General features: G+C 43.3%; 1 protein-coding gene and 1 long non-coding RNA gene across 2 annotated transcripts in view; one reads left to right on the top strand and one right to left on the bottom strand.

Annotated features, from left to right (window-relative positions):
- The window catches only part of LOC122463527, a 203,773-nt gene that overhangs the window by 124,827 nt on the left and 53,111 nt on the right, over positions 1–25,835 (top strand). The window lies entirely within an intron of this gene.
- The window catches only part of SORL1 (sortilin related receptor 1), a 100,003-nt gene continuing 92,129 nt past the window's right edge, over positions 17,962–25,835 (bottom strand). Inside the window, 3 exon segments of the mRNA XM_037882205.2 lie at positions 17,962–22,943; positions 24,144–24,356; positions 24,699–24,891. Coding sequence (XP_037738133.1) covers positions 22,873–22,943; positions 24,144–24,356; positions 24,699–24,891 — 477 coding nt within the window. The 3' untranslated portion in view covers positions 17,962–22,872.

The raw sequence follows: 25,835 nt of genomic DNA on the forward strand, positions 1-25,835 counted from the left end.
CCAGCGTCTCAAAGGGCAACCCATGTGTCCTGACACCCAGTCTCCCGCTCTAACAGCGAGCACCACTCCCCTGTCTTTGGGGCAGAAAAACCCTCAATGTTTGAGAACATTTATTTTAGGGAAATGTCAATAGGTTTGAATATATTACCATCCCAGACAGTGCTGTCTCCTAAGGCTGCCCTTCTGCAGAAACAAAAGATCTTATCTTTTTACAGCTGCTCTGAATGCCACTTGTAGAAACTCTAAATCCCCTTGCCCCAGTGACGCTGCTTTCTACCTAACCCCATCCTCAAGGCCCCATGTCCAGCACACTAGCTGAGCAGCCCTCCTTAAGCCTAATAGAAGGTAGCTTCAAAGTGCATTCAGCATGTTTCTTAAGCGTGAGATGTCCCTTCCTCTGTGGGCGTTCCTCTGAGGATAACTGCCTACTGTTTCTACTGGCTCACAGATGCAGACTGTTCGCTAAAGGGGTACAGTGCTGAACTTGGGTGGCAGAGGCCCTCTTGGGATCAGATCTTGCTGATGGTCTGTGAGGTGAGGGTTGTTCTACTTACAAGGGCTGAAACATGTTGCCTTAGCAACACTCCCAACCTACAGCTGGACTGTCAGCAATGGACCAATTGTGAGAATCGCTAGCTCATATTCTCTGTGTGGCAGCAGCTCTACAAACTCTGACCACAACACAGAGGTACCAGCTAGAGGGCTGTGCACAGGCACTGGGACTTAGCAATTCTCATTAGGGCTGATGAGCAAATGTAAGGCCGGGGGTGGGGAGCAAAGTTTAGCTTGTTTTTCGTTTAAATTTCCCCAACGTGCTTGGAATCCTTCAGTGACTTTGGGCAAGTCACTTACCCTCTCTCCTGATAATTGTTTACGTTATAATAGTACTGAGATGAGAGCACCATTGTGCTAGGTGCTGTACATACCCAGAGTGAGAGAGAGTTTCTGTCCCAAGCAGTTTACAATCTGAACAGACAAGACAGACAAAGGAAGGGGGGAGAAAGGAAGGATTATTATCCCCATTTGACAGACAGGTAACCGAAGCCCAGTGATTAAATGGTTTGCCCAAATTCACACTCGGGACTGGGGGTTGGGCAATGCTCCTTGCGAATGGGGGTGGGGAGAATAGGAGAGGGAGTGAGAGGAGATACTGAGACTTGTGGGGGGGGGGGGTGTGGAGCAGCTGGCTTTCAGCTGGAGAGGAGGGTCCCAGGGCTTCCTACCACAGTTGCCAACTTTCAGGCAGTAAATAAGCACCCTGACTTTCACAATAAGCCAAAAATCAAGTAAATCCCATTTCAAAACAAGCCCATCCCTAATAACCCCAACACTCTATGTGACTAGCTTCCCCCGGCGAGCAGTCTGGAACTGTGATGGGCCCACTGTGCACCTCTGACTCTCTGCCCCCCTTGTCCCCGCTTGCCCCCCCTTACCCTTGCTTGCTGGGAGTCGATCAAAAAAAAAGAAGCAACAAGCTGCAACAAGCTGCAAGCCCAACAAGCATCTCACAAGCTAATTATGCCAAAAACAAGCTTAATTTTTGCATTTTTTCACGGGTTTGGCATGTCTGGTTCCTACCTGCTCTTGGGCCGGTTCCAGCCCTCCCATGGCCCCCCCTGTTTGTCTCCACACCCCTGCCTCCCCCCCAGGCATGAGCGAGTTTATGAAGGGATGGAGCTCCCACAATATTTCCATTGCAGGGACACTAGGTCCCCCCCCGGTTCTGCCGCCCCTGCCACAGAGCCAGGAACTGGATCCAGATCTCCTGAGTCCTTTAACACACAAAGCCATCGTTCCTCTTTGCCTCAGTTTCCCCAGCTCTAAAGCAGAAGGTCATAATTCTTACAACAGGAGGGATGACAGGTGGAGGGAGTTAATTAATGTGTAATATGCTCTGAAGTGAAGTGCAAAGTGTTGTCGTTATTCAAGTAGCCACTGCAATTCAGTTGCACAAGGTAGGAAGCCAGTTCTACAACCTGAGCCCATGATTCAAAGTGTAAGTGGCAAAAAGGTTTAGATTAGTTTCTCTCTTTGCTAAATTTTCATATTTATACTCCCAATATTTCTCCTCTACGCTCTCCTTCTTCTTCCTCCTCTGGCCTTATATAGTCATGCGGTTATTCAAGTAGCAAGGCAGCACGCCAGAGTCTCCAACCTCACCCTGCTGCCAGCGCTGATTGCTCTCGAGAGCTGAAAATTCAGTCAGAACTCAGACACTAATGTAACTATTTGCTGCATCATGAGATACTGTTTATGCGAACGCCCAGGTAAATAAATAAATAAAGTGGTGGACACCCAGAGCATAATATGAATCTGTAGTTTGAGGCAACAACCCACCTCATTTCAGCCTTCACCGGAGAGCAATAAATGAAACTTTGTTGCTGACATACATGTGGGGTTTTTTTTCCCAACCAAAAGGCAGAGTGGTGTTCGAGTCCTCCAAAAGGTCAGTGAGGATATTGCAAACACTTCCAACTGCAGCTACAGTTCTTTGTGCCAGTATTATACGGTCTGCAGATTTTTTTCCCCCTCTTCTTTTTCTTCTCTCCGTCCATAAAATGGCAAATACTATTCAGTGAATGAGTCTTGGTGCAGTGCTAATAAAAAAGATTATTCTCCGACTTGCAGAAGAAACTGTCTCACTGTAGGAATGAACAGTGAACATTTAAATTAAATGAATCAGCCCCCTTCTCCCATTGTCTTTGTGCCTCTTGAATCATCTGGAATTGTAGTTCTGTGCTGTATTTTTTTCTGGCATGCTAAAAAGCCTAATTTCTTTGTTGTTGTTAAGCATATCCATCAGTTGTATTATTAAAATCTTTGCTGATCATAATTTTTTCCCTGCCAATTTTCTTTTCAGAAAATATGATACAAAAGAGGGAGGTAGTTCTCTGTTGCACCATAGCTGTATTCTGCCGTCATTAATTAAAAATGATAGCAAGGAAAGTGAGCAAAAGGTTTTGAACTTTGTACAGAAAAATAATATGCAGCCGATGTTAAACCTTTAAGCAATAGATTTACATATTTCACACATGTATTGCAACCTTTATGGAATGTCTGTCTCCGAAAATACACACGACGCTCTAGACAAAAATTTGCATGGAAATATCACAGAAAATGGTTTTCTTCCCATCACGCACAGGTATTGATATCTGTGCTGCTCTATTTTATTTATTTATTACACAGCAAGACATGTGTATTTTGTATAGCATTCGATCAGCTTTCCTTTCCATCTTCTGTAATTAAAGAGCCCAGCAGCAAAGGTGATAAATGCCAGGGACATTTTTTGGATGCGGGGAATTAAATTCATTTTCTGTAGACCGTTAACCAACATATTTGATTAAAAAAAAAAGAAAAGAAATGCAAAAAGGGCAGCAGAAATTTAGAACGGTGTAGCTTTAAGAATCTAGACTGAAACACCTTAAATGAACTCTGCAGCAGACAGATGAAAAAAAAAATTCTTGGCCCTTGTTGCTTCGCTATTATTCATGATGTAATTTTTCAGGTGTCAGTTTGCTGGAGAAAGATTGGAACAGGGCTTGTTGCTAGGACATGAATGGAAAAGCTGCTTCTGATTGGTTCTCTGGGGTTTCTTTGCAAGCCAATCAAAGGGGAGAAATAGGAATAGAAATGAGAAGCAGAAAGGCTTCTGGCTGGGACAATTAATGTGTTTGCAGTGTCAAAGCAAATTGTAGAGCAAAGTACTGTACATTTAAAATAATAATAAAAAAAATCTTAACCAGTGTAGGTTGGTGATTCTGTCCTAATGGACTAAAGCAATTAAAAGATATACTGTGATCTGCCTGAGCTTACAGATCAGAGTAGATGACAGCGTAGAAAGGAGACATTTTTTACTTATATAGCACAGCAGATCATTTAACATTTTTATTATCTTTTGCCTGCAGAAGTAGATTAGGTAGATTCTGATTTCCTGTATTTATTATTATTTACTATGCAAGGCCATCACTCGAAAATAATTAAAAACACTAATGGGCGATTGCAAATGATTGATTGCACCGATTATTTGAACCATCTCTGAGAAAGCAGTTAGTTGGCATAGTTTGCTTTGCAGCAAATGGTGATTTCAGGACGAAAAACAAAACAAAAAAAAAAGGCAAATGGAATCTTCTCCCTGCAAAGATCTTTGTGTAGAAAGTATCAATTTATAAAGTGTAATTGAGCGTGTTTGTTATTTCAGACCCTAGCTATAAAAAGCGTTCCCATTTAAGTTGTTATAAAAGTGCTTGCTTGACAGAGGAATAGCCAAGTAGGCAGTTTTGCCTGTCCGTCATCCTTAACTGTTTGATATCAAGACTCTTCTGCAATACACCAGAAGAAGGGGTGTGTTTCCTTACATAGCTCTATGTAGCCTCTCTCTGCAAAGTGTTTTCCACAACCTGGGGTTCAATGTTTGCATCTACAATAGCACACAAATCAGGGTAGCCATTGAAGACCGTGTGCTGTAATGTATTTGGGCAGTGGATGGTGAATCAAGAGATTTGGGTTCTAATCCTGGCTTTGCCACTGCCTAGTTGTGTGACCTTGGGCAAGTCACTTCATCTTCCTGTGTCCATGTTTCTTTTGTCTTGTCTGTTTAAAGGTTAAAGTCTTCAGAGCATGCACTAACTACCTCCAGTGCCTGTCACAGTGGGGTCCAGTCTTGCTTGAGGCCTCTAGGTGCTACCATAATAGAAAGCATGCACTTCTGTACGCTGTGCTACACACACCTTCCTGTAACACAGTGGAAAGTATTTAGCTCTGTAATGAAAAAAAATCAATACAATTATTTACACCGGTTATAAAACCAGCTGTTTTATTTGCATTAGACAGGGAGCATAAGCTCTAACTTTTACAGATTCCAGTTTTAAAACATTTGCGGCCCACATCCAAAATGTAAAAGAACAACTCCATTTAACCCAAGCACACCCTTAAAGAAACAGGGAGGATAACCATTTAAGAGCCTCTGTTCCAACCAAAGAAATATTACATCTTTGGTGAGTTTATATAAGGTTCCCTGTTGGACTAAAAGCACTGGGAACCTACCATCTTTGATTGCTTTTCCATATTTCATGAAGCGATGTTCCTTATTTCAGACAGGGCTCTCAGAGCTGCTTGAATTCTGAAAACCTTGTTTTGCAAGTTACCGTTTCAAAATAAAAGAACATCCTTCGAAGAGAGAAAATATAGGAGGGACTGCTGGTCCAGGACTTAACCTGAAGTCTTTCCTCCAAGTCTGGGCCAAATTCTGGAGTCATTTACACTGGTGTAAATGACAAGTAACTCCATGGAACTCGGACACTCTCTACACTGCTGCGTCACTGTAAGACCCAGCGGTGTAACTCTGTCTTTGTATTACAGCAGTGTGAACTGAGACCATGGAACTATTGTGCTAGGCAGTGGACACATACTAACAATCCTTGCCCTGGACAGCCTGTGATCTAGATAGACATAGGAATTATCATCATCCCCATTTTATAGATGGGGATTGAAGCACAGCGAGATTAAGTGGCATACTTGGGTCATACCGGAAGTTTGTGTCCAGGTGGAGGATTGAAAACTGTTCTCCTAAGTCCCAGTCTAGTGCATTCACCACAAAACCATCCTGACTCTAGAGATTCCCTGTGGTATACCTGAGAGAGAAATTTGGCCCTTGGTCTTGCTTCATACTAAAGCAACCCAAAGTTGTCTAAACTGAAATAGCTACTGGCTACTCAAGAGACTAATATTTTTATATGTGAACCATGGAAAGTGGCTCCCAACACATGCCAGGGCCAGAGAAAAATGACAGACGAATGAAGGACCTAGAGAACTTTTGGTCCTGAAAGAACCGTGGTCGTGAATCAGTGCCACTTCTGCCCCACTTAAAAGCTATAAAACTGTGTGTAATTCCACAGGGACGCTTTTCATTTTTCCTACAAAACTTTGAACTTGGCTCCTATTCCTGGAAGGGCAAAGAGAAAAGAGACTTGTGGCTAAGAAAAATCAAGCTTGTTTTGTCCAATAGTAAATCTTCGGAAAATAAACCATTTTCATCTCTGTATGTTAGCTATAGATCAAATTCTGTTCATGCTGAATAGCATCTTGCTCCATGAATGGTCCTGTTAACTTAGATGAGGCTACTCACAGAGTAAGGTACTAGTCAACCAGACTGTGATGGGGTGTCCACCCCACACATGGTCAGGTAGGCCTATTAATTCCACAGGCTGCACCTGGAGGGAGAGCCAAGGAGCAGGGAATTGATTGCAAGCAGGTTCCTGCTGGACAGGAACAGGCAGGGTGTATAAATCCAGGAAGCTGGCCACAGACAGGGACTGCTGCTGCTGCTGAGAAAGGGCAGTCACTCCCTGGGAAAAGGGAGGAGGGTTTGGAGGCTCCAGAGACATGGAGGCTGCAGTCGCTCTCAGGGCATAGTGTTTGGAGCTGGTACACCCAGAGAGAGAAGGGGAACCGGAGTGGCAGGAAGCCGTCCAGGGAAGGAACAGTGAGGGCTGGGAGAGGAAAGCTCAGAACTGCTGGTTTGAGGGTCCCCGGACAGCAACCCAGAGTACCAGGCAGGCCTGGGTTCCCTTACCGGCCACTGTAGGCATGGCATAGACTAATAGGGCAGTGAACTGGAAGGCTGTCCAGGGTCACTGTGGGAGTGACAGAATGGGAGGAGTGTACCCCGGAAGGGGGAAATGCCACTGAGTGACCTGGCCGGAGGGATGAGTCACAAAGGGGACGCTGTCGTTTCAGGGACAAGAGAGGAGCTGCAGATGAGAGAGAGTCCGTGACTGTGGGTATGCAACCGCAGGATGGGGGCATCGACCTTGATGGCTAATCCCCTGCGTGACCAGGAGGAGGTGCCAGACTAGTGGTGAGTGGTGTGACACAGACAATATGAATATCAAAATCTGATCCTATACATTTAACCAGGGATATTTAAAGGACCCTAAGGGAGGTCGGCACCAGTGTCAAGCTGCCTCAATTAAGGGAGTCATGTTGCTCAGAATCCCTGCATGCACGGGTTTTGGCAACACCCCAGCACTGCTCCTATCTCCCCTATTCTTGCCCTGGACCCCACCGACACTGTCACTCGTGGTGAAAGGATCCGCTGTCTGAACAAAGCCTATACGAGGGGAAATGCTCTCCCTGGCTTTAAGATCGTGTAAAAGGTCTTTTAATTAATTAGTTTTTAATTCCACAAAATAATACTAAACTCAAAGGGCCCAATCCTGCAAAATTTTAAGCTACATGGGTACCGTACTTATCAGTGCAGTAAAAGGACCAGAATAGACGAGACTAGACTAGAGCTTAAATTGGAATTAAGCAGTGCATAGATACCCTCTGTACAGGGATGTGTTTCACCCACGTGATTAGTTCTACATTACAGCAAAATCCATTAGAATGTAATGGGGATTATACCAGTGTAGTACTGGATGAACCGAATAGGCTTCTTTTGAAATTACGCTAAACACCATAGAGTTTAATAGAGAATGAGATGTTTTTCTACAGTTAAAAAAAAAAAAAATACCATCCTGTGGAATTCTATAGCAGGGATGTGACTGTCTGTGAAATCATACAGGATGGTTCAGAAAAACCTTTAGAAATGGGCTCGTTAGCTATTAAATTCTGTCGGACTCTTCTTATTGACTTTGGGCCTTATTGCTACCCCTTTCCCCCCTTTGCTCACATTGAGTGGTTCCTTACTTATGTGAGTCACCCTGCTAATGCCAGCTGGACAGCTTGCATAGTAAGGGATCACTTAATGTGAGTAAGAGTGGCAGAACTGAGCCTTCTGTCTGCTCACGGGAAGATTTTATTCTCAGAAAGGAAATAATCCGATAACAAATTCTCCATTCTGCGCGATGACATCTCCTTTAGTGATAATCTGCAGGTTGAGATTTACAGCTGTGAAATAGAGCAGAATTTGGCCCCCCAGTTGCACCTGCTGATGGGCGACCGTGTACCTGCTTTGCATTTCTCCTTGATTGTTTCACACTTGGGCCCTGGATACAGACAGGAAGCAGGAGGGGTGTGAAGGAACTGGTGTGTAAAACGCTATGGATTCAGCATTTGATCCATCTGGCTAGAGATGAATTGGAGGATTTCACTCCCAGGCATTCAGACGAAAGGAACAAATAACGCCGATGACTTTCTGAATGGTTCAGTACTTTTGAGATACATTGAGACTGCCCTGCAGACATCCAGGTCAAGCCAGAGTGGGGTTCCCCCCCCCCTCCTTGTTTTAGGTTAGAGTAGTAAGAAGGGAAGAGGGTTTCCACCCATGAGTTTAAAAGGAGAGTCAGGAATATTTCTCTGTCTAAAGGATCTATGATGCCTAGTAACTTGGTATCTCAGTTTCTCGGGATTGTAGAACAATTACTATTTATTTATATTGTGGTAGCACCTAAGAACCCCTGTCATGGAGCAGGACCCCATTGTGGTAGGTGCTGTACAAACACAGAAGAAAAAAATGGTCTCTGCCCTACACTGCCTACAATCTATGTTCTTCTCTGTGGAAGAAACCCAGTGGTTGTCATATGGGGTGAAATTCACTCCTGTGCAGAGGCCGAGCAAAAGGCCTAAGCCCTCAGCATAGGGGTCAGACCTCGCGTGAGCTCCCTCCACAGGGATGAATTCGTCTGTGGTGCATAGCCGCCGTTTCTGATATTCTCCTGGCCAAGGTTGTCACTACTTGTGGCAGGCCAAACTAAAACAAAGGCTGTGTCTTCACTACAGAGACTGTACAGGCATAGCTGTGCCAGCATAACCCCATCGTGCAGATGTGCAGGAGTTCTTCTGTCGGGGCAGGAGCGTATCTCCCCGTCACAGTCAGGACCTTGGCTTTTCATCTCAAATGACAGCTGGCACCTCCAACAGCACACTGCTGGGGTAGTACCTCTGTACTGACTCACCAGGAAAAGTGTGACTTGTTCATCAGTTCTAAATGACACTCCCCGTAATTCAGCTCTCAGTGTCCCCCAAAAACAACAACTGAGGCAGAAAAGATGAGTTCTGTATAATTCTGCAATACCCGGGCTAAGTTATTAAATACTTACTTTTTTTGTTACCTACAGTGACTGCACAATAATTAAGAAAACTAAGCTGGAATCTCACAAAGCAATTAATTAGACTATTAAAATATGCAGCCATATATAGAGTAGGATATGAAATACGCACAACCAAAATTGGAGCCATTTCCTGGTTCATTAAATATGAGAAGAATTTGCACATTTTATCCTATTATCTTATCCACAGATGCATACACACAGGGAATATTTCACACCTTTCATGGCTATTGTAAAAAAAAAAAAAATTAAAAAGCCACAGACTTCAGTCATTTTCAGATTTATAATGCGCAGTGGGTCTGCTGCAAGAGAACTGCACAGTGGGGCTGAGTAAAGTGTACGTACATGCTACAGACAGATAACTGTTTACTGTGGCATTTGTGTCAGGTACTCGTTTCAGGATCTATCATTATGGGAGAGGAAGGATGGTTGTGTGGTTAAAGCTATCCTGGGAAGCAGTGACTCTGAAAAAGATGTAGGGGTTCTGGTGGCTAATCAGCTGAACATGAGCTCCCAATGTGAGGCTGTGGCCAAAAGAACTAATGCGATCCTGGGATACATAAACAGGGGAATCTCAAGTGGGAGTAGAGAGATTATTGTACCCCTGTATTTGGCACTGGTGAGATCACTGCTGGAATCCTGTGTCCAGTTCTGGTGGCCAGGATTCAAAAAGGACATTGATAAATTGGAGAGGGTTCAAAGAAGAGCCACGAGAATGATTAAAGGATTGCAAAACATGCCTTATGGGGAGAGATTCAAAAAGCTCAAACTATGTCGCTTAACAAACATAAGGTTAAGGGGTGACTTGATTACAGTGTATAAGTACCTACTTATGGGGAACAAATATTTAATACTCTTCAATCTAGCAGAGAAAGGTAAAACACAATTTAATGGCTGGAAGTTGAAGCTAGACCAATTCAGACTGGAAATAAGGTGTCAGTTTTGGAAAGTGAGAGTAATTAACCATTGGAACAATTTACCAAGGGTTGTGGTGGATTCTCCACCACTGGCTATTTTAAAATCAGGATTAGAGGCTTTTCTAAAAGATGTGCTCAGGAAATTATTTTAGGGCCGTTCTCTGGCCTGTTATACAGGAAATCAGACGAGATGATCACAATGATCCCTTCTTGTCGTAGAATTTATGAAAAGTGCAGGATGAAGAGTCTTGCAAATGCTGGCTCTCCCCCCGCCTCTGCGATCTAGGGCCTGGTCTATTAAAACTTTCTGTCCTTGAGTTTCACCTCCCTCACAAGTGGGGATAGTAGCATTACTAGGGAGAAGCCTAGGCAGCAAACTCCTTTAAGATTTGTAAAGTGTATTAAGATGCATGGGAAGAAGAGTGGAAATGCCCAGATACTGCTGTGATGGGGACTGTTAATACTGGCATGTCCATGTTCCAAAAAAAAGATTTTCAGCTCTTTTATTGTAAAATGTATTTATTTGCAATTTGTCGGCCTCTGCAATGGGCCAGATACCCTATCCTGCCACTCTTATTCACTGTATCCCCTTTGTCAGGTGAGTAACCCCACGAACATCCAGACAATTACCCACAAGAGTAAGAAACGCTGGGCAAGTGAGGGTGGGAAGCTCAAACCCTAGAAATCTGGATGGGTTTGATTTTTGCTAAAAAAGCTTTTCTATTCATTTTTAAGCAAATGATCAGATTATGCTTATTGAACTACATTACAGATCATGCCCTCACAGTATCTTAGTAAGGAAAAACACCCAGGTCCTCAGGTGATCGATATTAGCATCAGAGATGACTCGTGTCTGCGGATAGTGGGGTGGGCAGAGTGAGGCCAGCCAGATTCAGCAGTGTTTCTGAGCATGCTCAATCCATACTCTAAATAAAGGACACTAAAGTAAGGGATGAAAAGAGATGGTTGCAAATTTCAAAAAAAAAAAAAAAAATTAGGACCTACCTCTGCAAAGGTTTTACTATTGGTTTTGGTTGCCTGACTTGAGATGCCTTGAAAGGGCTGAAAATCACGAAAAAGCTGACCCATGTAGAGTGCCCAAAATCATACTTTATTACTATAGTTCTGGGTAGACTGGCTCCATAGGTTACACGATGGGGAAAATTATGGAGAACGAGTCTTTCCTTAACTTCTGTGGGCTGTAGATCAGGCCCTAAAGTGCACATGGGAGACTGGATGATCCAGATGCTTGTTAACAGGATAGGGAACCTGTCACTTCTGACCTTGCAGAATCGTCTGAGGTTAGGTAATGCCTGAAAGTTGCTTTTACTTACTGGCCTCTGTATGTTTGGCCTATTGGGAAACAGGTCCATGCAAACATATGTTTATGGCAATGAAAACCAGTACCAGGACTAGCTCTAAATATCCCCTTCTTGTTAGCAGCCCCCCTAGAGAGGCCAAGGACTGAATGGAGCTGAGGAACTGAGTTACCCTCTGATCCTGAGAGGTCAGGAGGGAGGCATGTTCACCGGGGAAGCTTACCCTGCTGCCTCTCATGTTTACCTGTTCTGAGGATACACAGGGGAGGTCAGTCTTCAGGGCTGTCAACGTGGCCTCTTTCACCAGTGGCCAAATTCACACGAAAGGTTTCAAAAGCAGCCTGGACTGGCAGGGTTGGATTCCATTTTACTCAGGACGTTTGATGGCCACCATTTAGATACCCGAAGGGATGAGAATAACCTCCTGTAGCATTTACATTCCTTTAGGGGGATAAGGAGGCGGCTGTATCAAAGCGTAACAGGAAAACATTACGAAAAGACTGAAAAATCTCCTAAATTGCTGGACGTGGAGTCAGACTCGAGAACATGGGCTAATCATAAGAGTGTAGGGCTAGGCATCAGGAGTCCTGGGTTCTGCTCCCAGCACTTCCTGTGACTTCCTGTGTGACCTTGGGCAAGTCACTTAACCTCTCTGTGCCTGAGCTGTTCTGTAAAATAGAGAGAATGCCTACCTCACAGGAGGGTTTGGAGGCATACTAGCTTGTAAAGGACTTTGAGATCCTTACCCAGAAGATGCCATGTACGTTGCAAAGGGTTATTTCCCTTAGTGTTTGGCAACAGAGGGCTGCAATGGAAGTCACAGTGCTCACCAGCCATGCTAAACGATATTCTGGGGTGTCAGAAAGTGGATTGATGCTACTAGGGAAAAATCCCACGTGCCAGCACAAACTGGGAGAGTTCCACTGGGGCAGGGGAAGGGGGCACAAAGTGAAGAAACCCTCCGCTCATACACAGCACCTGTGGCCATCTCTGCGGCCTCTGGGCTACAGTGGCCGCAGCAGCTTCTGGAACCCTGCTGACTCTTCAGCTTCACTAACCCCATCTTCAGCTTCCCCCGCCTGCCCCCAAGCCCACACACAGAGAATAACTTGCAGATCCCTTGCATGGGGTTCCAGCCGTCAACTCCCCTATGCTGGCCCTGGAGTATGGACCCTGCACAACCACTGGGAAGGGAAGAAGGATTTACCCATACATGCTTGTGGGAGGCTGGGGGAAGGGAAATAGCATCAATACCTGAAGCAGTTTAACGTGACACATTTCATCGCGCCGGGATATAAATGCCAGAGGGGGCAGTTTCCAGTTGGCCACACTCCTGCTGTACATACAGAACCTCCAAGGCCATGTTGCTGCCTGACAGCAAACCGATGCTACTGTAAACACTAGAACAAAGGACAAGAACAAAAAAAAAGGGGGAAGGAACAAGGAAAAGGGAGCGATGGAAATCCGATAAGCAGTGAAGGCTAAAACAATGTTGGGAAAACCTGAATTTGCTCAGCACCTATTCAGACCTCTACCAAAGCTAGCGACTAACATATTCCCAAGGCCGTTAAGGAAGCCGTGTGGTCTAGGGGATTTAGGCGGAAGAGCAGGTGCTGGGACTCCTCATTTCTAATACCAGCTTTGCTGCTGGTGTGCTCTGTAGTCTCACTATCCTTAGTGAAATTCACTCCTGTGCAAAAGGTCTACGCACCATTTAGTCCCTCAACAGAGGGTCATTTAAATCACCAGATACTGAATAATTTGAGTATTGTCAATGTATTAATGGTCAGACCGGAATGTGCCCTAGATTGTTAGAAGTTGAATGTTGAGCGGTATGCTGTTGGAAAGCCACAGATTGGCAGTACGAGCTCTGATTTTGACCTATGGGCACGCTGTGTGAATGGTTTCCATACAGCTTACGTAAGTGGGAACCTTGGCTAGTGGTTGAGAGTGGGGATCTGGGAGCCAAGATTCTCCCAGACTCTCAGCTCTACCATTCACTCGGCCTTTGGTCTTGGACCTGTCACTTAAACGACTGCTAAAGCTGAGTCCGGATCCGGAGCCAAAGCATGAGTTCATGTTGCTCCATGCTTTTGTTCGACCCATGTATATAGTCGGAGAGGCCAGTTGTGTGGGAATTCCCACACAAGTAAAGGGGTATTCAGACTAAGCCCATCTCTGCCTCTTAGTATCATTGATCGAGAGCTAACTGTAGGCTCTGCATTGTCCAGATATAGAGGAAGATACATTTCCTGCCCCAAGGTATTAAATCAGACTCAGGCAATAGAGTTCAGATACGTACCATGTCATCTGAAGGACCAAATTTAGGCCTTGACAGGATTTTTTATTTTTTATATCTTTTGTTATTGAAGAGGCCATGAGGAAGAACGTTAAGGAATCATTTGAATGGGGACATGCACATTGTTTGGTGCATAAAACTTTGTCTGAGTTTACCCATCTGCAAAGAATCAGTAAAATAAAACACCATCAGCTAACCCAAAATGGCAGTTGTAAGGCTTAATTAAAATCTGCAAGTGCTTTGAGATCCTTAGTTTATAGGCTCTGTGTACAGTGAGTTATACAGGCAAACAAATGTACAATTTTTGGTATATTTGCTAGGATTTTACTTATTTGCAAGGCTCAAGTCAGTTAATACAACCCTAGAACATACCTTGTTTATACAGAATATACACATTCTTCTGTCGGGGGAGAATTCCACTAGCTTTAATGATGATAATTTTGATATCTGTAATCTACGTATGGCATAAAAATCTTGAAGTCAATAATGTAGCACAAACATAGACTATCTAAATTTATAGCATATGTGTAACTTTTTCAAGATTTTTCGCCTGATCCCCAGGAAATGTGGCACTGATTCTGATGGAATGGAAAACCGGGGGAGGTAAATTTAAAACAGTGTACAAATAAAGGTAACCCCAGCAAAAGGCAAGCAAGTAGCAGTAGAATCACAACAAGCAGACAGTGCATGTTTTGTGTCCAACAATAGCAGCATGCGTGACTTGAAATGCTCTTTCCTTATAAACCAAAATGCCCACTGGTATGGCTTATTAACACTAATCTTCAAAGAGCCACCCAGTCCAGAGTTTCCTGGTTCAATACATAAATTCAGTTCCACTCTAGCAAGATTCATTTGTACAAAGTGCCATTGTTACTGATGACCATGGATTGACTGTGTGTGTGTGAATCTTTTATACTTCCCCTTCCGTGTGTGTGTGTCAACCTTTTATATTTCCCCTTCTGTGTGTATGTGTGTGTCAACCTTTTATATTTCCCCTTCCACTTGCATAAGGAGTATCCAAAACCCCTCAGCAACATGCCTCTGATGTATAGTTTACATGTGACAATGCTGCATTTGAACTTGCACTGACTCGGCGCAGAGTGGATTGGGTTAAATGGAGTATTACAATGCCAAGAGCTCATCTGGAACTAATAATTTTTGAGGCCACCAAAAGTGAAGAAAAGGAGAGAGAAGGGAAGGGGGAGAGGGGAAAGGTACCTAGTTTCAGTTTGGTTTTCTGTAAAATAAGGCGTATGCTGCCATCTACTGGACATGTGCATTACTGTGCAGAGTACTAATTCTTTGTTTAATACTTCCATTTGGACTGGATCATACACAGAACTGATTATTCCCTCTCTAGCCTGTTTTGTTTTGGAAGTAGCCGACTCAGAGCTCCATATGCTCTACCCAGTCACCAGCTCTGTATAAGCATAGCTGAAGTCAGGCTTGCTCTTTTCTAACTCCATTGTTGAGCATCCAGTGAGTCTGCTGCAAAGGGAATCGACCCATATTTCCATCTTAGCTCAGTTTTGCATTGCTGCCACTTGCTTAGGATTCACCCCCGGGGAATGAGCTTTGCCTTGAATTTGTTGAAACGTTAGCAGCGCACTAGGCTATGGCCTGCAAAAGGCAGCAGCACAAATCGCACCACACAACCAGAGCTGAAGACACCACATCTGTCTCGTCTGGGAATGAGGGACTGATCCCACTCGTTAGCCCCACCTGCTGGAGTTGGCTCAGGCATTCCAGAGCTCGTCTGCCAAACCAGACAATAAATGTGGTCTATTTATTTACAGTGACTGGAACCTAACAAGTCCTTGGCATATTCTCCAAGGTCAAGGCATTTCAGTCACTTTTCCAATTTCTTTTCACTTTCCTCACCCTTGGTTGCCTGATATTCTTCGTGCTTATTCTCCCAGAAGACCTGTGCTTGCAACACATAGCTCGCAGCCATTGCCAGTGCTCAGGGCAAGGTTACATAAGTGTATGGGGAAAGCAATGCTGTGTATTCAGCTAGATGAGCCAAACTATCCTGTCATCCTATCAGCTCAGAGGCTAGGTTGAAGAGGCCATTGGGCCTGACTATCTAGACAGATCAGCTCTGAGCTATGTAAAACTGTTGCTGAGCTGGGAATTACTTTCAAACAAATGGGCCTCCACTAGAGAGAGGCTGATTTTGAGATTAAGGAACAGGAGTGGGACTCGGGCCTCCAGCATTCTTTTCCTACTTCTGCCAATGGCTCCGTTTGACCTTGAGAAAGCCATTTCGCCTTTTGCTGCCTCAGTTTCCCATCTCTGAAATACACTGTCTGCCTGTGAGTGTCAGAGAATACCAGGGTGGGAAGGAACCTCAGGAGGTCATCTAGTCCAACCCCCTGCTCAAAGCAGGACCCATCCCCAACTAAATCATCCCCAGCCAGGGCTTTGTCAAGCCGGGCCTTAAAATCCTCATGAGGCTCTTCTTATCAATGATCGTAAAGCACTTTGAGCTCTTTGGCTGGAAGATGCTGCCTCTGACGTTAGCTCAGGTACATTTTGTAACAGTAACCAGCAGTCCTGCCCCGACCTAGGTGTGAGCTACCAGCCCTCTTTCCTTGCCCCCCTCTGGTTCTGTGCTCCAGCTGCTTTCCTTGTGACTGATGTGGCCTCAGCTTGCCTGTGGTGTCTCTGGATCCTGCCACCACCTAGGGGCCTCTTTTCAGCGTGACTCTGGTACAGTGGCTCCCCCTGCAAGCGCAAGCAGTTCAATCCTCTCTTTTTAGCACCACGTGTTCAGTCCTAGGCACCTTGGCGGGAGAGTGCAAATCAGTGGCGCCTCAGCTGGACTCGACACTGGACATTTTGGGGATGTGGGCTTGAGTTTATCTTCTCACATCCTAGAAGAGCCTGCGCTGTTTTTCTGGTGTCTCACGTTTGCCGGGTTGCGAGGCGTAAACCCAGAGTCAGGGTTTTGATTTTTAGAGCCAATCTTTTGTCTCGCAGACCCTTTTCTTCCCACCGACAGTGACAACTGGGACAGTCGAAAGCTGCATTCTCTTAATCTTAAAACCAAGCTCTAGTCCTGCTTTGGAGTTGTTTTTTCCGCGTATTTCCTGCCAAGAGGGGTTAACACACACACTGGTGCCAGGGCAAAAGAAGCTTGGGCCACAGAGGGAAGGAACACATGAACCAGTTCTTCAGCTGTTGTCTTGATGGCAGAGTTCAACTGTTTCTTGAAATGCTTCATGCCTGTCAGGAAATACTTTTGCAATTCTGGCTTTGCTCTGCTCACAGCTATCGTGTTTAGTTTGCTGTGCTGGGCTCTGGATGGGCATAATGGGATTATTATTTATTTTTATTGTGGTGGGAGTCCCGGCTGTGGGCCAAGACCCTATTGTGCTTGGTGCTGTATAAACACAGGACAAAAGGCAGTCCCTGCTCCAAAGAGCTTACAGTGTAACAATAGGACGAGCCAAAGGTGGAGACAGACAGATGGGAGCATAAGGAAAAAATAAGACACTCTGTACCTCAGTATCCTCATCTGTGAAATGGGAGTAACGAGACTGACTTGTAGGTCTTCTGATGAAAAGAGCTGGGTAATACATGTATTATCGTAATAAAAATACAATGTAAACACAGTCTGGAAATTAAACAGACGTACAGGCCTCCAGCTATGAGATTTTCTGCCCTTATGTGTGTATTGTTTCACCTTCTCATGTCCTCCTGCTATAGATGCTCACCTTCTTCATTTTGTCAGATAGGGTACAGTGGCCTTGTGGGGGAAAAAAAGGAGAAAGCCAGTGGGTTAAGCTCCACGGGGTAGGAACACATCATCTCTGTTTGTACTGCACTTGGAACAATGGGGTACATGCATCACACAAACATGCACATATTACTGTATCACAGCTCATTATGGGTGAGATTCAGTGCTGTGCACCATATTTTAAGCCCCAAAGCAGCGTTGTCAACCCCAAGAGTTCAAAAACCCTAAGTCAGGTTCCCCCCAAATCTTGAGATTGCCTTGAAAATCATGAGTTTTTGAGAAATTAATGAATGTTTTGTTCTTTAGAGGTCATATTTACAAGCTTATCTCTGTAACCACAAGGGCAAGAAACTTATTTTTTAAAGGAAAGCTGAGAATCTTATATAGTCACATGACTCCAGGAATTGAGACTTTAAGGAAAACAAATACCATGAGCCTTGTGATTAAAACCATGAGTGTAGGCATCACTTCAGTGAGAACAGCTGGCATGCCACAGTGGGTCAATTTCAGACATTGTCATTGACAACTCTGTTTACAAAATACATCCTTTAAATTAAAAAAAAAGCAGTGTTCAGAAATAGCACTGGACACATTTTTATTGTACTCCAAAAAATAACTCAAGACACATGTAGAATAGATTTTTTTAACATCCGTTTTCTTGACTCAGTTAAGTTTTATTTATTCCGTGAAAAAAGTTTGACATTGAAAGACAAAAAAAACCTTCAAAATTGTGCAATGAGTTACTAAAATCTGCAGCAGAAATCATTTGACTGAAAAACCATAGAAAAGCAATTGAAATGATAAATGTCTAAACGTCACTTTAAGAGCTTACAGAGGTGAAGCTAATGCTGATGAGAATGGTTGAGACTGGTCACCTATACTGGATGCTGAAAGTTTAGAACGATCACTGTTTGTATATATATAAAAAACCCTTGAAGTTGGCACTATATGAAGACGCTTTCTGGATCCAAGGTTACTAATTCAATTAGGACAGTCACATTCTGAAGTCCATTTGAAAGAGACGTGGAATTTGCATAGGAAAATATTGTTCTTGTCTTTCTTGAATACAGTTTCTAAAGTTGTACTGACAAATCAGCTAAATCTTTCATTAAATCTTTTAAGGTCCCTCTAAACAGATAAAAACATGCTGATTCTCTGTGGCACAAGGCTGTACTGTTTTGGGAAGAGAATGTTTTGCATCCTAGAGACTGACGCCCCTTTGTCCATAGAGCGTGATCAGTGGTAGAGCAAGCTACGCCTGCCTCGCCAATGTTACTTCACACCAGCCCTGGAGAGACCATCTCTAGGTCTGAGAAGAAAGTTCAGTCTCCATGACTCCTGGCCATATAGTTTTGGATTCTCTGAGTCTGGAAACAACTTTACTAATTAGTGCTGTGTTGTAGATAGGTTTTAATGTTGTGGCTACCTGCCTACTGAGAAATGGACAGAGATCTTCCAACTCATTTACCAAATACTGATTTGTGCTGGATTCAGTCTAGTGACCTGGAAGTGAAAATTCCATTAACTGGTAGTACCATTCTGCTAGAAAGCCAAGAAAAGTAAATATGGGTTTTGGTAGTCAGGATTTTCGTGATCCTACATATATAATAGTTTTGATCTCTGACTGCTAATCATGTGTGAGTTCTACATGCAGAATGTATACTGCAGTTAGTGGGGGTGCTACGTGTGAAATCAGTGTAGCATTTTCAGTAGAGAGCTGAGTGTAGATCACCATTTTATGGATGAGGCTTTTGCTATACAGCGAACTGAAGTAATTTGTTCACGGTGAAGGGAAAAACTGGATCTGGTTTCATTTTCCTGAAGGGGCCCCCAGATTTCAAGTTTAGGAAATGGTACCTCCATGTATATTCACCATATAAGATCAAAAATCAAAGGGCCAACACAGTTAAAAGTTGTTGTCTTTCGTTCAAATGGACTTAAGAATGCAGGCTTGCTTCTAATGTGTGTCGTGAACAATAAAACAGACTCAAATGTTAAATAACTGGAAGAGTCACCATAACGGAGGGTACAACTAACAGCCTTTTAGCTGAAGTATTCAATAGTTTTGTTTTGTTACAGTAGGAAAAACCCAGTCACCTCCCAACATTTAGGGTAACAATTCGCTTCACATTTCATAAAGCTACTGAAACAAAACAAGAACAAAATCTGGATCTGGATCGCATGTACCGTATTTACAACAACCCCCGCCCATATCTGTGAACAAGATTCTGTGCTTCAAAAGTTCATAAAAAATATACAATTTATCCATAACTGCATCGATCTTGCTCATGCTCCCCGGAGCTTATAATTTTCTATTTATATAAAATACACTAGCCCTGTAAGGCTGCTTTGCCAACAGCACAGTGGTTATTTTTGCTGAAAGGGAAAGTTTTGAGGGTTGAGGATGTCTCTCCATTACAGCACTATTCACACAAGGTGAAATACACCCCCAGGAGAACTCGCACAAGGTCTATGACCTGCTTAAGTGCCATTTAAACCCTTCAGCGAGCAAAAGCAATGCTCAGGCAAATGTGCAGACCCAATGCACTGAGCTTTATTCCACCCACATTGCATTAACTGAGGCACTGTTAACCAGGAGTATTTTTCATTTGCAACCAAGTGTTTCAAACTGGAAACAGTCTATGTTTTGTACAGCTGAGAAGTGAATGCAGTGACACCGGTCTGAGTGACCAGCAATGATCAGTCACGCAAGCTGAAGTAGGTCTTTAACTTCAAAAGTTTGAAAACATCATACTGAGGAACTGTCATAGCGTATTTAAGTGGCCATGAGGTTAGTTATTGGAGTTGGTCCTTAGTGTGTGTTTCCCTATATAGGAACAAAAGGCAATAGGCCAAATTCTGCTTGCCTTACTCAGGTGAGTAGTTCCACTGAAGTCAATGGGACTGCTTAGGTGAGTAAAGCACACAGGATTTGACCAATATCAGTGTTCTGTAGAACCCCCCCCCCCCTTTTGAGATACTCTTATGCTAATTTTTGTAGCGATTGTGCAGAAATATCTGTTTAATAAGAAATAATAACCACATCCCTAGGTTTTCTTTCTTTCTTTTGGCCATTTCCCCACTTTTCAAGTATTTGAATCTTTCAGTAAATCTAGGAATTTGTCACTCAGGGTCAGATTTTGATTTGGGTATGCTAGTGTAAATCAGGAGTGATTTCATTTACACCAAAGTTTGCTGCTCAAAATTTGTATCTCAGAATAGCATCTGGCCCTCAAACCAAGTAAAAAAAACATGTCACAACTCTACAAGCTTAAAATAAAGAAGCAGTGTCCACAAAAACCCATTCAATTCTGGTCCTCCGGAAAAAAAGAAAGAAAAAAGAACCAATTTGTCACTTGGGAATGACACTCTGTCACTAGCTGAAAATATATTTAGTATTTGTTTAGTGTATTGAACCATACAGAACTTCTACAGTTTATACATTTTCTTATTTGAAATTAAACGAATCACTTGTTTATCTAAACACAGTTGACCCTTCTTTTTCTCACTCTATCCATAGGAAGACTGTAATTATATTTTCAAGTTACACAACAAAGATACTTTTGGTTAAAATATTTATATCATGACAAGATGGCACATTGTATTTTAGTGGTGTAGAGCTGACAAACTTTGCATATACAAAGTATGTATAGATGTGATCCGTGAACACTCACTTACATCATTTGCTTTCCGGCTGGCAAGAAGTTTTGACTCTGTGGTGGGATTCAAACTCTACTGTCACAAAAAAGCTAGACAATGGTACCAGACGTTTTTAACAGCTAACGTTTAGCTTTGTAGCCAATGGTGTGTCTACAGTAAGTGCATAACAGATAGTGATCTGTATATATGTTTTACTTCTGAAGTTGAAGCTAAAACCACAGCTACTTTTAGGAAAAAAGCAATGAAGGAATATAGTATCCTTTTGTAACCTCAAATGAATTCAGATTTTCTAGCTTCGTAAGACTGCGGAAAACCTGCAATCAAAGCCCTTCCTCTAGTTTCAGGTAGCATGTCCCCACCCCAGTTGCCCATCAATATATTAGCATCTTAAAGAAGTGCCATAGAGGAAACACGTTTGTCTAATTGCATGTGACAGCATGTACTGAAATGTGTTTTTAAAGAGAGTCAGTGGCCACATTTTCCTGTTAGTTTACAATTTTTGTCAATAATATATTTAACTAAAGGATCAGGCTACAAGTGAAGGGCAAGGTTAGCAAATCCACTACTGTACGTAACCCTAAAGCATTTAGGACAATGCTGGTGATGCCCAGAACTGCATAGACTGTAGGTTTGTGAGGCAGAAAGTAAGGGCCAGAACTGAAAACTTTGGGGCTTAGGGTTAGTCATCTAAATCCATGGTAAGGGCCAGATCACTAACTTGTGTAAACTCACCCACGTGCATAAATATCTGCACAGTCTGGACCTTAATCCCCTAAATTAGACACTGATTCAGCAGTGTACTTAAGTATGTGCATAACTCTATGTACATGAGTGGTGACTTCCATGAGGGATATTTACGTGAATATTCGTAGGTACGTACCTCAGTACTTTGACTGAATCAGGATCAAAAAGTGGCCTGATTGACTCTGTCCCTGAAGCCAGTGGGAGCTGTGGGTCCCCCTTCTGAAAATCAGGCCACTTACATTTTTAGGTCTTTAAGCAGACCTCACTTTAGGCCCCCAGGTCTGATTCAGTAAAGCACTGAAAGTGCAAAAGTCCCAATGAAATCAATGGGATTTCAATACATGCTTAAAGATAAGGAAGTGCTGAAGTAGGGATTGGTCCTGCTTTGAGCAGGGGGTTGGACTAGATGACCTCCTGAGGTCCCTTCCAACCCAATATTCTATGGTTCTATGAAGTGCTTTGCTGAATTGGGCCCCAATGTTTTAAAATTTTGACCCAGTTTTTTAATAATGGAGGGGGGGAATTAAAATTAATGATTTTTTTATTATTATTGCAGTAACAATGATTGTGATACCAAAAATCTACTGCAGGTCAAGATAAAGTGGCACACATTCTATCTACACAATGTGTACAATGTCTGATGACTCTGAAAATCTGATCTAAAGCATATTTCCCAATAAATTAACACAACAAAAATACTTTCATATAAAACAAAGTCCAAAGGATTTTTTTAAAGTAAATGTAAAACCTTCAGGGACTATATTACTTGTCTCCCTCTCTCTCTCGCTCTCTCTCTCTATATATATAATCTCCTGAATTTTTTAAAATAAATTTCTTATTGTCTTAGAAAAATAAAAAGAGTAGCCAATTTAGTCAACAGAAAACATCTCACAGACTTAAAAGCATGCCCAGCAAGCATAGCCTTGTAAGACTAAATTAATGTTAAAACAAAGCAATTCGGTTCTAAATCAACCTGGTCTGCAGTTCACAGTTGATTACTACAAAGTGTATTTTTTTTATTATTTTTTGGCCCATATAAAAATAATGTATTGCAACTCAAAGTGCATTTTTAAAATAAACCATCAACTATTTTTATCAAATGAAATATTTACACCATTTGGTTTACAGTCAGAAATGCGCTTCACGCGATGACCATGGGAACGTCATCTGAGAATCCAGTTATCATAGGGGCTTCGTCATCGTCGTCGTCTCCTGGAAAGTAAATGCAACGCTCTGTCACACAGCTACAGTAGTTTCATGCATTCTAAGACTAGAAGGGACCGTTACATCATCTCGTCTGACCTCCTGCATAACCCAGGAGAAATGTAGCAGGGCAGGCTGAGCAAGCGCTCGACCGTTTGAGCCAATTTTCCCTCCCTAACTGAAGTAGCAGAGGACAATTTTTCGGTTCCAACACAGAAGTTTTGCATGATTGGGAGATCTTGGAGTAACAATAATAAAAACCATCTTATGTTTATGTCGGGCGTGATCCACCACATGGGATCAAACCCTACCAATAGACCTCAACTAGAACAAGAACAAATCCACAGAGACTCATCCCAGAACCCAGAACAGAAGTTAGGTGCCTGTTCTACTCCCATTTAAGTCGATGGAAGTTCTACAGGAGTTGGATACAGCCTGATACACACACACACATGAATGTATTTGCCGTTGAAAATACAGCTGTCTCTGGGGTGGAGGTGGAACTGGGACAATTTTGGCTGAGGACACTAGAGTGAACTCGGATTCTTACAATGAGTGATCTGTAGTATCCTCTCACTACAGACATGAGACTAGATTCTCTGCTGGCTTCAGTGGAATTATGCTCGCAGAGAGTTTGTTCCAGAGGTCCTAAACCTTTGAAGTGCATGGGAATCTTGTCTCCAATGGGCATAGGGCGAAAACCCCAACACAGTAAGCTGCATGGAATTCTCAATTTATCTGACTCGGAAGGATGAAGTGGCTGAGTTGGGAGTTGAACCTGTGCTCCCATGTATCAAAAATGCCAAGAGATGGTAGATAAGAAGGGAGAAAAAGAATGAATCTGTCCACGCTCTGTACCTCCTTCTTGGTCAGAGCTGTGCATGTGATGTGCCATGTTTGCGCATGGCTAAGAGGGCACCGTCAGTGGGGCTGCTCACATGCTGTACAGATTACACCCTTGTAGATGTCTGCGAGGGAGGCTGAGCCAGAGCCAAAGGCAGATGGGACAGGAGCTGCAAATAATGCTGCTACAGTCACGTGAAATTGTGCATCGTTTGGAGCCTGCTCCCAGAAACGGAAATGTGATCAGGAACTACAGTCATTTCAACAGCTTATCCACTACCCAGGTCAATGCATCAGGAAAGCTTCAGTGGATACAGGTCCACAAACCTCTCATAAAATTTCAGGACATGGACTAGCGCTACTTACCTAAATCGTCACCGGAAGAGAATATGGCTGACCCAAGACGGGAGCTATAGTGGCTATTTGCAAAGGCAGTGAAGCTATTCTGTAGTCTTCTGTGTCTCATGTATAATACAACAAACCCTATCCCCACGGCCACGAGCAATAGGAATAATATCGGGACCACGATGGCAGCTACATCTGTGGATTTACCAGTTTTAGACGCAGAGGCATCTTCACCTATGAAGGGGAGGAAAAAACTGCCATTTGCAACTGCTGCTTTACAGTGTTCAGGTAACTGATATGAATTCAGTTTCCTGAGGATCTGCCAGTGGAATAATGAATCTGCATGGTGTAAAATCACAGTAACATTTAAATCCTGCTAACTGTGGTGATCTCCTCTAGATGCCCTCTAGCAGAACACAAATAGAGATTTTATTAACAATATTGTATTTCATTAAGTCCTTGGCCTGAAGAGCACACAGTTAAAAAACCCCACAAAACAGCTTTTGTTCTCAAATTTAAAAGTTAGGCTTTGATCATGTCTGGGTGAAGGCAGAAACACAATGAATGAAAACGTACCAGTTCCAAGTTCATCGTACAGAAGAGTAGCAGGCTCCCCACACATCTGTCTGCTATAAAGACATCTGGCCTGAACTGTGAATGAATAGTTGTGGCCTATCTTCAGGTTGGAAATTTTGAAGAAGTTCTCTGTGGTGTTCCCAAGGTAGGCTGTGATGTTCATCGTGCTGTCAAACATGTGTATCTCGTAACCCTGATATACGGGGGGGACATAGAGAATAAAACCCAGATCACTCAGTTCTTCAGCTGAATGAGCCCTCCCGTTCAGGGTTTGCTACTTCTGACACCGTTTTAAACTTCTTTTTGCTAGTGTATTTAGCCCTGTCGATACCCCATTGACAGCAATAGTGCAAAGCTTCCTTCAGGAAACCCTGTCAATAAGCTTCACCCCTGACCTGGAGAGACTAGTCTAGAACTGAGAGATTTCAGCCTCCGTGGATTACTCAATGCTTAGCATCTCCCTGAAATTGCCAAAGAGGGAATGACACTTTTGTGACATGGACCCCCATCCACTAGGAACTAGACTGAGAGCCCCAGTAATTCACTTCCCATAGATCTTCTGTCAGTCTTTAGATACTAACACTTTTCAGGCACTACTTCTGTGGTGACCTACATGTGAAAGGCTCTGCGTCCTACTCCCGTTCCCTTAGACGATTTGATTGCCCCATGTGGTAGAGATTTTCAGGAGGAGAGCAATGTCCTCAAAAGCCAATGGAATGGGTCTCGTATCATTAATGAATAAACAAAGCTACCTGCATGCAGGAGGAATATCAGGAAAACTTTGTGGAATAGGGTGTACTGCCCTTCTAATGACTTTATGAAGACACCCCTCCTAGGACAGTGCTACTCCATTCCAGGTTTTCCTTGAACAATACCTGTAGGATGGGGATCTGGGTCAGTGAGGGGGGAAGAACTGGCAAGGAGCAATCTGGAGTTCATTAAAAACACCAGAATGCTGACCCTAGCTCTGAGTCCTGAGAGTGGCGTTCCATGAGCAGGGAGAGTGGGTTGGAACTGGTCTCTCCCTTCAGTCTGTCCTGGTTCCTGGTGGTTCTAGGTGTCTCCCCTCCAGCAACAGGAAAGAAAGGCAGGTTGGGTAATGAAGTCTACTGGAATAGCTGTATTGCAGTGCTAGTG

Source organism: Chelonia mydas, chromosome 22, assembly GCF_015237465.2.
Source record: "Chelonia mydas isolate rCheMyd1 chromosome 22, rCheMyd1.pri.v2, whole genome shotgun sequence".
Taxonomy (NCBI): domain Eukaryota; kingdom Metazoa; phylum Chordata; order Testudines; family Cheloniidae; genus Chelonia; species Chelonia mydas.